The sequence below is a fragment of the Pristiophorus japonicus genome, chromosome 6, assembly GCF_044704955.1.
Source record: "Pristiophorus japonicus isolate sPriJap1 chromosome 6, sPriJap1.hap1, whole genome shotgun sequence".
Taxonomy (NCBI): domain Eukaryota; kingdom Metazoa; phylum Chordata; class Chondrichthyes; family Pristiophoridae; genus Pristiophorus; species Pristiophorus japonicus.
In genome coordinates, this window is record NC_091982.1 from 200,932,965 (window position 1) to 200,948,852 (window position 15,888).

At 41.9% G+C, this 15,888-nt stretch overlaps 1 protein-coding gene across 1 annotated transcript in view; it reads left to right on the forward strand.

Moving 5' to 3' along the window:
• The first annotated feature begins 1,405 nt into the window (after positions 1–1,405).
• LOC139265349 (transient receptor potential cation channel subfamily V member 5-like) overlaps positions 1,406–15,888 on the forward strand; it is a 176,795-nt gene continuing 162,312 nt past the window's right edge. The window contains exon 1 of the mRNA XM_070882323.1: positions 1,406–1,563. Coding sequence (XP_070738424.1) covers positions 1,406–1,563 — 158 coding nt within the window. The remainder of the gene's footprint in view (positions 1,564–15,888) is intronic.

Consider the following 15,888-nt stretch of genomic DNA (forward strand, 5'->3'; position numbering starts at 1 on the left):
AGTTAACTTCCAACTGTTTTTTTAGCAAGGGTAATACAGATCTGTGCAAAAGTCCAACCAATATTAATAGCAGAAGTCACTTATTCCATAATTTCCTCTTTCTTTTGCCCCATTCAAGAGTCCTTATGATGCAGATGTGCCATGACAGTGACATAAGTCCCAATGGAAAATCTGGGCCCATATAATTTTTAATGCTTTGGTAAATTTCCTCCTCCTTTTCCTTGTTGCTCTTGTATAGCTTGTTTTGTCCCCTTGCATCTAACATGTATCCATCATAATTCAGGTGTCATACTTCAAAATATGAGCAATACTTGAAAAAATAGAAGGAAAACCAGTCATTTCCTACCAAGGGCAAGAGCCAGAGATTCAGAAGCAGCTGGCAATCTACTGAAACAAGCTATACTGTAACTATAGAAAAGGCTGTAAAACATCATCTCTGTACATCTCTGTCATGAGTGCTTCCTGGATGCTGAGTTTACATGCAGAATCCTCAATTGAGCATCGCAGGCAATTAGCACATTTAGCCTGACTGTTGATAAAAGTGACAGGTTCCTCAATTCAAGCCTTCAGTGGCACATGTGTCGGATTAATAACCCCTGGCACCTTGGGGAAGCCAGCAAACCTGTGGAAGTTGATGGACCTCTTTCTGAGGCTTGGGGGACATGTGGTATTTAATGAAGTTCGATGTCCTGTGCAAGATAGCATCTACCTGTTGAATGCAGGTCCTCACAGCTCCTTGGCTGATGTTAGAGAGGTCCCCAGTGCCTGATTGGAACGAACCGCCTGCAGTAAAGTTGAAGACCTGGTATCTTCATTCCCACTTTAGGGATTGTTAGCTGTTTTAGAATTATGCAAATTCTGAAAGTGTGATTTGCAACTTTGGCAATATTTCTGCAGCACTACAGGATAACACACAAAGGAATATCTGTTCATCCCATAAAACACTCAAATGCTCAATAGTGTCCTTTTTTCAATCCTGCCTGACTCCAATTTTTTTGTTATTTATATCAAAAGGACCAGTAAAATAGTCAGAATTAATGCAAACTCCCCTGCCTTAGTTAAAATGAGAGCATTTTTAACAGTATTTTTTTTATGTAGGTAGCATCACTCTGGAGAAAACCAGGGTGTTAAGTGAAAGTAAAAGTCTTGCTGCAGTTTTATCACTCATGCCCAGTGCCGTCTTTACCTGTCTGGAGCTGGCAGGGAGAAACCTGACGTCAGACGCGATGTCTATAATACAGCTTGTCGGAGCCAGTGGCCAGAGGCTCTGCAATGGAAGAGGAGAGACCTGAATGATTATGGCAATGGGATTCTGGATGTTTAGGTATTTCCAGATTTCACCGAGAAACATTTGGGATGGCGTTACAGAGAATACGCGATAATGAATATTAAAAAAACGATTAAGATGGCTGCATTCAGAAAAGCGATTGACTGTTTCCTCAACAGATTGAAAAATCCAATTTCACCCACTCCGTCAGCATCCAAGGACAGCACAGCCGACAAAGTTGGACTGGGAGGCCGGCAGAAGAACTTTAACAACGTGTTTGAAGTGAAAAATAGAGGGTAAGTGTAAGGTGAAGTTAAAAAGTTCATGAGAAAGAGCATGTTTTTAAAATCATATAAATGTACTTAAACCTGGGTGAGGATATCATAGTCAGCCGTTAGCTGTTTGGTTTCGGCGATAGTTGGAAATACTTAAAAAAATGTAAAATTACTTGGACCCTAGCAGTTATGTATTACATTTATGTATTAATTAAGATTGCTCTTCTGTCTTTTTTCTTTCTTCTGCCATGTGCTTTTCTTTTTAAATGCAATAATAAATACAGAGCTCTACAACCTGGTTCTCTTGGACACACTGCTCTATAAGTAACAACTGAGTATAGATACTACTGTTATACCGTGCGTTTTATCGACAGCTTTCTTTTGGAATTGTGCAAATAATCGAAATATCTTGTTGTGTATAAGGCTTGCCAAGCACTATCTAGTCTTGTATCTTCGAGGATTTATTTACTTTACCAGTTAACTCTTAAACCTATGGGCAGTTTGCTAAAAGATGGTACATTAGGATCAGAAATTTGATAAACTGCAGATAAAAAAAGGACAGCAATTTGAATTTCTTTGCAAACAAAAGCAGAGACCATTGTACAATTTGATGTATGTCACAATTTCTTCTTGCATTTTAGGAAACAATTTATGTGCATTTATTACTTTTAGTGTTCTCATAAAATAGTGGACCAGTTTATACACGTAATTTATAATCCTACAGCAACATAGAACATAAGAACATAAGAATTAGGAACAGGAGTAGGCCATCTAGCCCCTCGAGCCTGCTCCGCCATTCAACAAGATCATGACTGATCTGGCCATGGACTCAGCTCCACTTACCCGCCCGCTCCCCGTAACCCTTAATTCCCTTATTGGTTAAAAATCTATCTATCTGTGATTTGAATACATTCAATGAGCTAACCTCAACTGCTTCCTTGGGCAGAGAATTTCACAGATTCACAACCCTCTGGGAAAATAAATTCCTTCTCAACTCGGTTTTAAATTGGCTCCCCATTATTTTGAGGCTGTGCCCCCTTGTTCTAGTCTCCCCGACCAGTGGAAACAACCTCTCTGCCTCTATGTTGTCTATCCCTTTCATTATTTTAAATGTTTCTATAAGATCACCCTTCATCCTTCTGAACTCCAACGAGTAAAGACCCAGTCTACTCAATCTCTCATCATAAGGTAACCCCCTCATCTTCAGAATCAGCCTAGTGAATCGTCTCTGTACCCACTCCAAAGCTAGTATATCCTTCCTTAAGTAAGGTGACCAAAACTGCACGCAGTACTCCAGGTGCGGCCTCACCAATACCCTATACAGTTGCAGAAGGACCTCCCTGTTTTTGTACTCCATCCCTCTCACAATGAAGGCCAACATTCCATTTGCCTTCCTGATTACCTGCTGCACCTGCAAACTAACTTTTTGGGATTCATGCACAAGGACAACCTGACTGCCTGCCTCTCTTCCGCTCTTACATCCGGTCCAGGGTGTCCTTGGAGATGGAGCACGCGGTGTCCACCAGTACGCTCGCGGCCTTCCGCGAGAGGTGGGCACCGGAGGGACTGGAGTGCATCATCACGCCCGGCAACCAAATTTTAATTTGATTTTACGTTTTTAAGTTTAATTTGTTTTAATTGCCGGTGTTTTTAGTGTCCCCTTCCATTTTATAGGGGGCACTGGGGAAAAATTGTGATTTTAGTGCCCAAAAAAAAACCAAAAAAAAGAAAAGAAAAAAAAAACCAAAAAAAGGAAAAAAGGGGCCTTGTAAATGTCTGGTGTGTCACCCAGGTCGGGTGGCATGGTTTAATGTGTTTTGTTTTGCAGATAAACTCCAAAAAGAGTTTCATGCACAAGGATCCCCAGGTCCCTCTGCACCTCAGCATGTTGTAATTTCTCCCCATTCAAATAATACTCCCTTTTACTGTTTTTTTTCTCAAGGTGGATGACCTCACACTTTCCGACATTGTATTCCATCTGCCAAACCTTAGCCCATTCGCTTAACCTATCTAACTCTCTTTGCAGCCTCTCTGTGTCCTCTACACAACCCGCTTTCCCACTAATCTTTGTGTCATCTGCAAATTTTGTTACACTACACTCTGTCCCCTCTTCCAGGTCATCTATATATATTGTAAACAGTTGTGGTCCCAGCACCGATCTCTATGGCACACCACTAACCATCGATTTCCAACCCGAAAAGGACCCATTTATCCCGACTCTCTGCTTTCTGTTAGCCAGCCAATTCTCTATCCATGCTAATACATTTCCTCTGACTCCGCGTACCTTTATCTTCTGCATAAACCCAAACAATTAGATATTTACAAAAACTACTGTCGTTTCTGGGGAAATTTGACATCAGATTTGCTATAATTATTGCGCTGATCATTTAGAAATTATTTTATACAAAGGGTAGGATCCCTTCGCTAAGTGCTTCACCCATTCACAAATTAAATGCCAGGCAGATGACCTGTTCCTAGGCCTCTACAAATATTGTTCAGTAATCAGCTGCTAAGTGGTGCAAAAATACAAACTAGTCACCACCCTCCAATTTTCCCTCTTCTGTGGTTCCTCGTATGCATGAGTTCCAATTCTTGGTTTGTATAGGAGACAATTCTATTCATCTCTCCACCATCATACTTCTCCCAAAGGACTAGCTGAGATGGGAATTCACCAGGTGAAGAATTGCAGATGCATTTATATCTGCAGTTTCTATGGTGCAACACATTGGTGTATTATTGCACTAATAGGAGTGAATGGGAAGTTGTTTGGTATATTGGAAATTGTATGCTTGCATCAAAGGTATCCAAGAATCTGGACTTACCTTCAGCATTAAAGTCTTGGGAATATTAACGCGCATTTGATAACTTCTGATTACAGCATTTGCATTCCTAATTCTTACAAATTGTGCGATGTAAATTGTCAGATTCACATGCAGATGCAATTTTAAGAAGTTTTTTCCTTGTATCACCAGGAAGCCACAAATACAAAATACTGATTGTTTTTGCAAATTAACTGCAGCACATTGGCTGTGCATAAGGTTTCATTTGCTGAATTAGATTTGCTGTCTGTTTAAATCGACATACTTCAATGGACCTGCACAATGTACAAGGAACTTAAAATGAAAAATTGCCAAAGTATGCATCAGGAGATAAAGATGTTTGCACATTATACTCTACATTTATTTTGGCTACATTGAATGGTGGTTTTGAAATAATGCCACCATATGACCACAACAGAAAGGTGGGACAATCAAATGTATGAAACCCAGCAAGGAGCCCACAAAACACAACCAATGCCAAACTTTCAGTGTGGCTTCTTTGGTTAAATTACACCAGTCCCAGATAAAGGTTGCTATTATATCCTTTTGTATATTTTAGTCTAAGAAATGAAACCCCCTCCAGTAGATGGTTTCACAACCCTTCTTCCGGAGACCAGCTGTATAATAACATCAGCAAGCCAAGTCATATTATGGGGAGCCAAATATGCAAAATCTATAGCGTGAGAGGTGTTTCCCCCATGAGTCCTCTGCTTACTGAAAACTTATTTTTATTCACTCCATTTTACATCACATTTCAATAATGTCCATGGGTATATGCATCACCATGCAACATCTTTAACACACACATCCAGGATACAGTCACTTGATTTTTGAGCATAACAGATTTATCTGAATGGAGAAACAGTATAACTCTGGTCTGAGTAGTTAATGGGAGCAAATTGTTTCTCAGACATGGTTTTGAAAACCCAAGCACCTATGCCATTAGTTTTTAGAGTAAATGTTGAATTTTATTGTGTCTGATCTTAATTCAGCTGAATAAGTAAGTACACTTTGGCTGACTTTTAAAATCCTGATCTCAGAATCTTGATTGCTTTTCAGCAAATATGTTATTCTACAAACATTACCTTGATGTGATATGTGACCCCATCTTTCTCAAGAGGGTGTGACAGTAGAGCTGATTTTGCTGCTGGAAAAACATTGGCCCATCTTCCACCAGCCTTACAGCATGTTTGTGCATCATTATCATCATCATGTTTGTGCACCATAAAGTTAGCAATTGATTTTGCACAAAAACAGCAGGGCTTTTTTTCATATTTAGATTTAGCAATGACAGCTACGAGGTGAATTGCTGCTGCGAATCTCCCAATTGTCCACTGTAATTTTGTCAGAAGAGCCGGGGAAACCCTGGTGATACAGCATAAATGGCATTTACACCAGTCTTCCAGGGTTTTTGCATTTTTTTTCTCTAAAGTTACGGTGGGCAATCGGGAGAAACCCATGGAATTTCACCCCCATATTTCTTGCCCTGTATGGTTTCCCGCATTCCCTAGCTATCAAAGCATTTCTTCTTTTTGGCCAATACTGCAGTGATAGCTTTCATTAAACCAGGGCTATGACACAATGCCAATGCTAGTTGGATGGGATGTGATGCTCTGCACTATGCGTAATGGGGTAAATTCTTGTGTGTCCGTTTCCATTCGGTGGGAGGCAGACAGAGTGAGCCTCCTGCCCATCTGATGGAAGTGATCCGAGGCCCGACCAACTTTCATGGTAAGGTCTCATTTTCATTCCATCACACATTTGGATCAGATTGCTGATCAGAAGGGGATGACATTTTGGTGGCTGTAGCCAGTCTAGTTAAATTGAGTTGTGGGGAAACAATCCTGAGATAAGGTTGCAGATAGTCAGATATTGGAGGGTTGGGGTATTTGACTTTTGCTCCTTCTGGCCCCCCCCAAATTATTTGCCAACTGTTTTTCCCCTTTTTCTATGTGGCTTGTAGTGGCCCCTTTAAGGACTGCTGATAAGGCTGCTCAATGCCAAGTAGCAGTGGCCCATTAGAACTTCAAAATAGTATAGCGATCCTATTGTTATCCTAGCATGAGCTAATAAAACTCCTGTTTATTTCCAGTGGGCAGCTGGGCTGCCAATTCCAAGGTCCCAATTAAAATGAAGTCAGCAGTAGCTTGTGAACTTTCCAGCACCTTTTATCATGGTATCCTGGCCTCGCTGTAAAGCTTACATCAGTCAGGTGGGCAGTTGGACAGGATAAGCAACTAGGTCAAGAGATATTGACAGCCACAAGCGACTTAGCTCTCTTCAGCTACAACACTCAACATCTTGCCTTGATAGTCCTGTGTACCGCAGGAGGGTGACGGCAGCGAAGAGTGACGTCATCAAGGTCCAGGTCGGTGATTGGAGCGTGGGCAGATACAGCAGGAGCGGCGAGATCAGGGCAAAGGAGCGGTCAGAGACTGTAAAGGGACGTGATCTGGGCCCAGGGGAGGTGTGAGTTTGGGGCCAGGGGCCCAGGGGCAGCATGAGCCAGCCCACACTGCGATATGTATGCACGCTAGGTCCGTGCAGCAGAGCTGGTCTCCAGTCGCCTTGGTTAATCCTTGCCACTGGACCAAGACCTAGCTCTGTCAAGCCCGTGTGGTGGCTGGTGTGCAACGGCCACCACATGTTAAAAACATCCACACACAGACATCTTCCACCCTTGAGGATGTAGTTCGGGTCCTTCATTGAAACACCTGTGAACTCATTCTTTTTTGGCATTGAAACAAGCCATCCTCGTTTTGAGGGACCGCCTATGATGATGATAACTACACTGGGGCAAAGCAAGAATGACAGTGGTTGGAAAAACGAATAGAAGAGTGAGAATCTTCAAGAAACCTTAGACTTTCATTTTTCTCGGAAGTCTATATCTGTTTAGCAATGCACTAATGTAATCTGGTTTTCCCAGTCTGGAGTAAAACTTTCTCTTAATCCTGGACTCAGTACAGTTCAAAGTTAAATAGGTCAGTGAGATAGATCAGTGTGGCCACTCATGCAGAGCAATATGATTGGATGGACAAACCAATAAAAATTAGAAGGAAGCTGTGAGGTTTCTCAGGACAGTCCCCATAACAAGTGAAGCCATATATTACCATATTATACAGCATTGATTCAGCCTAGTTTTATGAGTAATATGTAATATAATTGTGATTTATGTTAAATTAATTCACGTTAGATTGCAGATCAGAAATGGCCAATTTGAGCATTACAGGTTTACACTGACTGTGATATAGAATCATACAGCAGAGCAAGTGGCCATTTAGCCCATCATGCCTGTGTTGGCTCTTTGAAAGTGCTATCTAATTAGTTCCACTCCCCTACTTTTTTCCCATAGCCCTGCAAATTTTTCCTTTTCAAGTATATATCCAATACTTCAATCAAATAACTTCAATCAGTGGATCTCCAGCATTAAGAAGCCAGTGAGTGGAACTTTATGCATGTAGAAACATAGAAACATAGAAAATAGGTGCAGGAGTAGGCAGGAATGGGGTATTTAAAAATGTGTTCTTAAATATTCTTTACTTAATTAGATAATTATATAAGTGAATAATATAACTTGGTGCTGGCTCTCAAAGTAGTTGCTGGTCTCAAACTGATATCTTCAGTACAGCTGCAGAATTAGGTTTAGTATTTGGAAATTCATTAGTATTAATTAATAACTTTGGCATGGGTGAACATTTGGGAGAAGTGATTATTGCATTGTTAGTTTTGAAAGAAAGACAGACTTGTATTTATATAGAGCCTTTCATGACCTCAGGATGACTCAAAGTGCTTTACAACCAATGTAGTACTTTTCTGAAGTGTAGTCATTTGATATTGTAATAAGGCTAAGGTTAAAAGTAACAATATGGAGATGAAAGACTTTAGTGGTGCGAACTTGAAGATTATAAGACAAATTCTATGAAATATTAAGTGAGAAGCTGAACTAAAAATAAAATTAAAGAATAGAAATTGAATTTCTTCAAGAGTACTTCAAGGGATAAAAAAAGATATATAATTGTGAGCAAAAATGGAAAAATATGACACCGCATTGTAGTAGAACAAGGTGGTCAAAATAACTTGTATGTTAAACTGAATTAATTTGAAAGATATAAAAGGAAACAAAGCATAATGATTCTTGGTGATAATAATAAAAAGTTAATTCAGAATAATTAGAATGAGTTTTGGAAGAAATAAGAGAACAGTAGAAAAGCACGAACTTACATTGTGTGCTGTGTCAAACCTCCATGTGGGGGAATCACCTGGCCAGCTGTGAGCATAATATAATTAGGTTTCATCTTATTGGCCAATCTAAGGCTGCAGCCATTCTCTTGCTGGTCCCAGATTTTAAGAGGGCTAACTTTAAAAAACGGCTGAAGATTTGGCAAAAGTTGACTGGGCAACCCTACTGGCTAAGCAATCAAGTAGTAAGGATAAATATGTTTTATTTAAAAACATTCTCAAACATAATGAAGTCATGTATGTCCCAACAGATAAAAGAAAGGTACAAGGCAAAACAAAACCATTATGGTTAATGAAAAATGTGCAGAGGCAAATCAAAGTGGAACAGAATGCATCTATGGAATTCTCTGCCCCAGAGAGCTGTGGAGGCTGGGTCACTGAATATATTTAAGGCGGAGATAAACAGATTTTTGAGCGATAAGGGAGTAAAGGGTTATGGGGAGCGGGCAGGGAAGTGGAACTGAGTCCATGATCAGATCAGCCATGATCTTATTGAATGGCGGAGCAGGCTCGAGAAGCCAAATGGCCTACTCCTGCTCCTATTTCTTTTGTTCTTATTTTACACATTTGAGGAATTTAACTCCCAGGAGTACAGAGGCAAATATCACATACAATTGAGAGAGACTACAACAGCCATAAAAGCATCCAATAGGTCTCTGGAAAAGAAAATGATGTGCAATTGTGGCAGTAATAGCAAAAGCTTTTTTCAAGCTATGTCAGAAGACCATTAAGGACCAGATAGAGCCAATAAAGGATAATGTTGGGCAGATTCAAACTGATTCTCAGGTTATGGCAGGGCTGCTAAATGACTATTTTGCATCAGTCTGTGCTTCTATAGATCATGCATATGTCCCAGATGTGGGGTGCTCTGTATTGAATAATATTATTAGCAATTATTATTAATATCATGTAATTATTATTGTCATCTTTAATATATTAAGAAAGCTCAAACTTGGGGCTCTGGGGCTCTAGGTCTGGATAATATGCATCCAAGAGTATTTAAGGGGCTGGGACAGGAGCTCTGTGAGCCCCCTGCCCGTATTTTCAATAGTTCAATAGAATCATAGAATCATAGAAATTTACAGCATGGAAGGAGACCATTTCGGTCATCGTGTCCGTGCTGGCCGACATAGTGCTATCCAGCCTAATCCCACGTTCCAGCTCTTGGACCATCGCCCTGAGGTTACGACACTTCAAGTGCGCATTCAAGTATTTTTTAAGTGTGGTGAGGATTTCTGACTCTATCACCCTTTCAGGCAGTGAGTTCCAGACCCCCACCACCCTCTGGGTGAAGGAATTTCCCCTCAGATCTCCTCTAAACCTCCTACTAATTACTTTAAATCTATGCTGCCTGTTTGCTGACCCTTTTGCTAAGGGAAATAGGTCGTTCCTCTGCACCCTATCTAGACCCCTCATAATTTTATACACCTCAATAAGGTCTCCCCTCAGCCTCCTCTGTTCCAAAGAAAACAAACCCAGCCTATCCAATCTTTCCTCATAGCCAAAATTCTCCAGTCCAGGCAACATCCTCGTAAATCTCCTCTGTACCCTCTCTAGTGCAATCACATCTTTCCTGTAATGTGGTGACCAGAACTGCATGCAGTACTCTAGATGTGGCCAAACTAGTGCTTTATACAGTACAAGCATAACCTTCCTGCTCTTGTATTCTATGCCTCGGCTATTAAAGACAAGTATTCCATATGTCTTTTTAACCACCTCATCTACCTGGCCTGCTACCTTCAGGGATCTGTGGACATGCACTTCAAGGTCTCTTTGTTCAGCCACACTTCTCAGTGCTCTACCATTTACTGTGTATTCCCATGCCTTTTAGCTCTCCCCAAATGCATTACCTCACACTTCTCTGGATTGAATGCCATTTTCCATTGTTCTGCCCACCTGACCAGCTCATTGATATCTTCCTGCAGTCTACAGCTTTCTTCTTCATTATCAACCATACAGTTGATTTTAGTATCATCTGCAAACTTCTTAATCATATCCCCTACCTTCAAGTCTAAATCATTGATATATACCACAAAAAGCAAGGGACCTGTGGAACCCCACTGGAAGCAGCCTTCCTGTCACAAAAACACCCATCAACCATTATTACCCTTTGCTTCCTGTCTCTGAGCCAATTTTAGTCCAACTTGCCACTTTGCCCTGAATCCCATGGGATCTTACTTTTGTGACCAGTGGACTGGAATTTAGCTCATGCAGTTCCTATTTTCAAAGAGGAGACAAATCAGAGTCAGCCAACCTCATGCCTGTGAGCCTAACAACCATTATTGAGATATGCTAGAAGAGATGGTAAGACAGTCTTTTATTATCACTGGGAAAGGGATGGGGCTATTAAAAATACACAGTATGGCTTCTGGAATAATAGGTTGTCCCATATAAATTTGATGGAGTTTTTTGAGGAAATTACTAGCGTAGTGGATGAGGGAAATCCAGTCAAGATTGTCAACCAGAAATTGCAGAATGTCTTTGATAAGCTATCTCACTCTAGATTCTTTCACAACATAGAACCTTGTGGTATCCGCTGGATTAGGAATAGGCTTCAATCCCGCAGCCAAAATGTTGTACTTAATGGATGTGGTTCAGCATGGAGTCACATCACTAATGGTGACCCCAGTAATAAGTTCGAAGCCTGCTACTGTTCACTGTCTATTAATGACATGGGCAGTGGTGTTAGATGTGTGGTAAGTAAATTTGCAGATTACACCTAAATCTGTGCAATGGTTAAGATGGTGCAATCAACTGTAAAAAGATATAGATGTGCTAGGGGAGTGAGCCACATAATGGTCCATGGCATTTAATTTAGATAAATGTACTGTTATGCATGCTTGTAGGGCCAACACAGAATACACATTTCATTTGCTGAGAACAATACTGAGAGCACTTGAGAGAGAAAATGATCTAGGTGTTATTGTGCACAGATCATTGTACATTCATGGTCAATGTAGGGAAGCTGTAGCTGAAGATTACAATGTATTGGGTTATATTAATAGAACCATTCAGTATAAAACAAAGGATATCATTTTTTCACTATACATTTTGCTGGTCAGACTGCAACTGAAGTACTGCATCCAGTTTTGGTCCAGATGGTGCATGATATAGTGGCCTTGGAAAAGGTCCGGAGGAGTACTATGAGAATGATTCCTAGAGTAAAGAACCTCTTAGCTACTTAGTTAGACTTAAGGACCTTGGTCTATTTACTCTAGAGCTGCATAGACTTAGAGGTGATAGAGATTTATAAAATAATTAAAGGGCTGGATAGCATCTCTGTTGATAGATTATTCCAGTTTAACGGATTGGGGAGGACTAGGGGATATAAGTTTGAACTAAGTATGGGTAGGAATAAACTGGATGTTAGGCGGTTCTTCTTTTCCCAGAGAGCAGTGAGCCTCTGGATTAAATTGGCAGCTTGTGTGGTGGGTGCTGACTCTATGTACGCCTTCAAGAGCGAGCTAGTCCGATTCTTGACTGGGCATAAAGAAAGGTAAGTGTCTTTATAGATAACACTTCATCTCCTGGACTGGTTTTGCTTTGCCCAAGGAGGAATATTCCAAAGTATTTTTTCCATTATTGGCCCTATTTTTGTTTCTGTATTTTTGCTTCTCCCAGGAGACTACATGGCTGCGGGGGTGGATGGGGAAGGAAGCAACTGTCTAGTCATGATGCTCCAGTCATCATGGTGTGGGGCAGGTTTGAAGGACCTGGTGCTCTTTTCCTGCCCATCAATTTTGTAGGTTTTTTAGTATATTATCAGGACATCCCAAAGTGCTTCATGGCTAATGAATTAGTTTTGAAGTGCAATAGCGCTAGGCAAACACAGCAGCTAATTTTGCACATTGCAAGATGGTTTTATTACTTCCTAAAAAAAAACTCTAGAAGACTTTTCAGTCCTGAGCTATTGCTGTCAAAGCAATGGTAACTACTATTTATGAATGTTAATAATGTTCCATAAAATGCTCTCATTACCAATATTAGCCTAAGTGGTCTGTACTTCCCAGTTTGCCTTTGTTGAGTATTGGAAAAGCACTCACTATCCCATTGGAGTTCTGAAAAATATTAACCAGAGTCTTGTCTATATCTTTGCTCATTTCAGGTATCTGCAGATATTAGTTCCTTTAGTTTTTTCATAATAATTGCTTTCTTGATCTCAATATATGTTGTTGAATCCTAATACGAAGAGAATAGGGCCTAAAGATTTGTCCACACAGCACCTTTTTACTAGCACAAACCAGCCTCTTAAGCCTCTAAAATGGCATGCAGGAAGCGTACTTCCATTACGAGCCCGAAGAGCGTCACCCACCATATTGGTAATGGCCATAAAATAGGTGTGTAGTTTCCACACCCGAAACAGGTGTTAGGCCCTGGAGTCAAACTCCAGGTTGAAGCTCCCACTGCACGATTGATTTGTCCTGAGGTAGCCGGCACCGGGTACCTCAATAAAATATGCAGCGTAACAGGCTGTCCTAACAGTAGGTCCTTAAAGTGGCTGCCTGGTTGATCGCAACCAGCAAGGTTAGGTTTTAAAATATACTTAACTGACTGTGGAGCTGGCAGGAGCAGGAGTGCTAAAGGGAAAAACCTCCCTCGGTGCAATGACAAGTGGATAACAACAAGGGTTTGATCTGGGTCCCCTACGGATCACATTATTCATAAATAATATGGAGGAAGGTACTTTATGTTATCCAGCTGGGTGGGACTGCCCTCGCCTGGTTCAACTCCAATTATAGCCAAATAATCATCTGCAATGGTTTCTCTTCCCGCTCCCAAACCGTTACCTCTGGAGTACTCCAAGGTTCCATCCTTGCCCCTTACCATATCTCAGTTACTTGCTGCCCTTGGCAACATCATCTGAAAACACAATGTAGGATTTCACATGTAAGCTGAGGACAAATGACTCTACCTCACCACCACCTCTCGTGACCCTCTACTGCCTCTGATTTGTCACACTGCGTGTCTGATATCCTGTATTGGATGAGCAGAAATTTCCTACAATTAAATATTGGGGAGACCCAAGCTATTGTCTTGGGTCCCTGCCACAAATTTAGTTCCCTATCTATCATCTCCATCCCCCTCCCTGGCCACTGTCTGAGGCTGAACCACCTAGTTCGCAACCTGGGTGCCCTATTTGACCCTGAGCTGAGCTTCCGACCCCATAACCTCTCCATCACCAAGAGCGTCTACTTCCACTTCCATAATATTGGCTGTCTCCACCACCGTCTCAGTTCAACTGCTGCTGAAACTCTCATATATGTCTTTGTTACATCTAGACCTGACTACTCCAATGCTCACCTGTCCAACATCCCATGTTGTATCCTGCATAAACTTGAGCTCATCTAAAGGTTTGCTGCCTGCACCCTAACTCACATCAAGTCCTGTACACCCATCACCCCTGTGCTTGCTGACCTACATTCTCTGGCAACGCCTAGATTTTATAATTTCATCCTTGCGTTCAAAACTGTCTATGGCCTCGCACGTCCCTATCTCTATAACCTTCTCCAGCCTTACAATCCTCTGAGATCTTTGCACAGCTCCAATTCTAGTTTCTTGTTCATCAGGTCCTTAGCTCCACCACTGGCAGCCGTGCCTTCAGCTGCCTAGATCCCAAGCTCAGGAATTCACTCCCTAAAACTCTCTGCCTCTCCACCTCGCTTTCCTTCTTTAAATTGCTCCTTAAAACACATCTCTTTGACCGAGCTTTTGGTCACCTGTCCTAATATATCTTTATATGGCTTAGTGTCAAATTTTGTTTGATAACGCTCCACAAAGTACCTTGGGATGTTTTACTATGTTAAAAGCAATATACAAATACAAGTTGTTAATATTACAAAAATAGCTGACAGCACCTTCTTTTTCACAGCTTGTTGAGCAATGCTTCCGCTCATCATATAGAGAAGCATGATGTTAGATACCTTGGGCCCAAACTTGGTCAAAGCCAGGGCCCGCCCAAGTGCCGCCCAAAGGACCGCCGATGGCTGCCGAGAGGCAAAATAACAGCTTATGCCGTCAATCTGGGCGACAGCAGGCGGCAGCTCCCAATCTCGGCGGCAAATGCGATCCTTGCCAAAGTGCTGCTGAGGAACACCTTCAGGGGAATACAGATAAATCACTGGAGAAAAAAATTAAAAGATGCTCACTGACTTTTTTTGCAGGTCTTCTTACTTATCATCGGGGTATGACCTGCCTCCACACAGCGGTCCTTCCCCCTGCTGCCGCCGACTCCTGCCCAGAGGAATCTGCCAGCTCGGCGGGCAAGAGGACACTTACGTGACTTGGCCGTCAGCGACTGTCAGCGGGCGGTTCCCGGCGGTACTCCCCTCCCACTGGCAGGAGGCCGAGAGGAATCTGTCACCAAGGGGAAAGCGCCAAAAACATTTGGCGGCAGTGGGCAGTAAGGCCACCAATTTCAGGCCCATTGAGCTTGTTGAGTTGTATGAGTAGCTGTTATGTACATATAAAACACTTAGGGCTTGAAATTCAGATTTGGAGGCGGTGTCACCGCCTGAGTGCAGATTTTACTGCCAGGCGTTAGGTGCAGGCTCCAACTGGCTAATCCAGTTTTTATGCCCAAAGATGAGAAAGCAGCGCTAAAGTGTGGCGTTGCACGCTCATCCTTGGGTGGGAGCTCAGGAGGCCGACTGAATTTCTCATCGGGAGGCTGCCGCCATGTTAGCTGGAAAACAGGAAGAAAAAGGAAGAAAGAAATAAACCTCAAACTTCTCCACCCACACACAAACTTCCCCACTGTTGGGACTAATGAAAAAATGAAGAAATAAAGAAAGAAAAAAACTTACCTTGCTCTCTGGCTGATCCCGTCCGAGTTCCGCTGTTTAACCACCACTTTTTTCAGACTGTATGGCCGCCTGCCGGTACGGCAGCCGTGCAAACTAAATATTGCGATAGAGGCGCCAAGGAGGCGTTGCACATGTATTGATGTCATGATTTCCATGGCGTTAGCCAGCGGGACGTAATGTTTTAATGCCCTTAAAAAATGACCATCGATTTTCGCGTCAGGCATGAACACCCAACGCCATTCCCAACCGTCTAACTTCCAGTTAACACCTAACACCGGCACTATCAGCAGCATTAGCGACCAAATTTCGACCCTTTAATTCTTACTGGTCTGTGTCAAATTAACTAATCTCAGTAGTTGGGGAAAACCCCTGCCTCTACTCCCAGTTTCTCCTGGCTGACTCTGGTACTCACCACTGAACCACCTTTTGGTTTTTAGTCTATTAAATAGAGGCATGGCAGGGCAGCTCAGTCCCCTGGAATACAC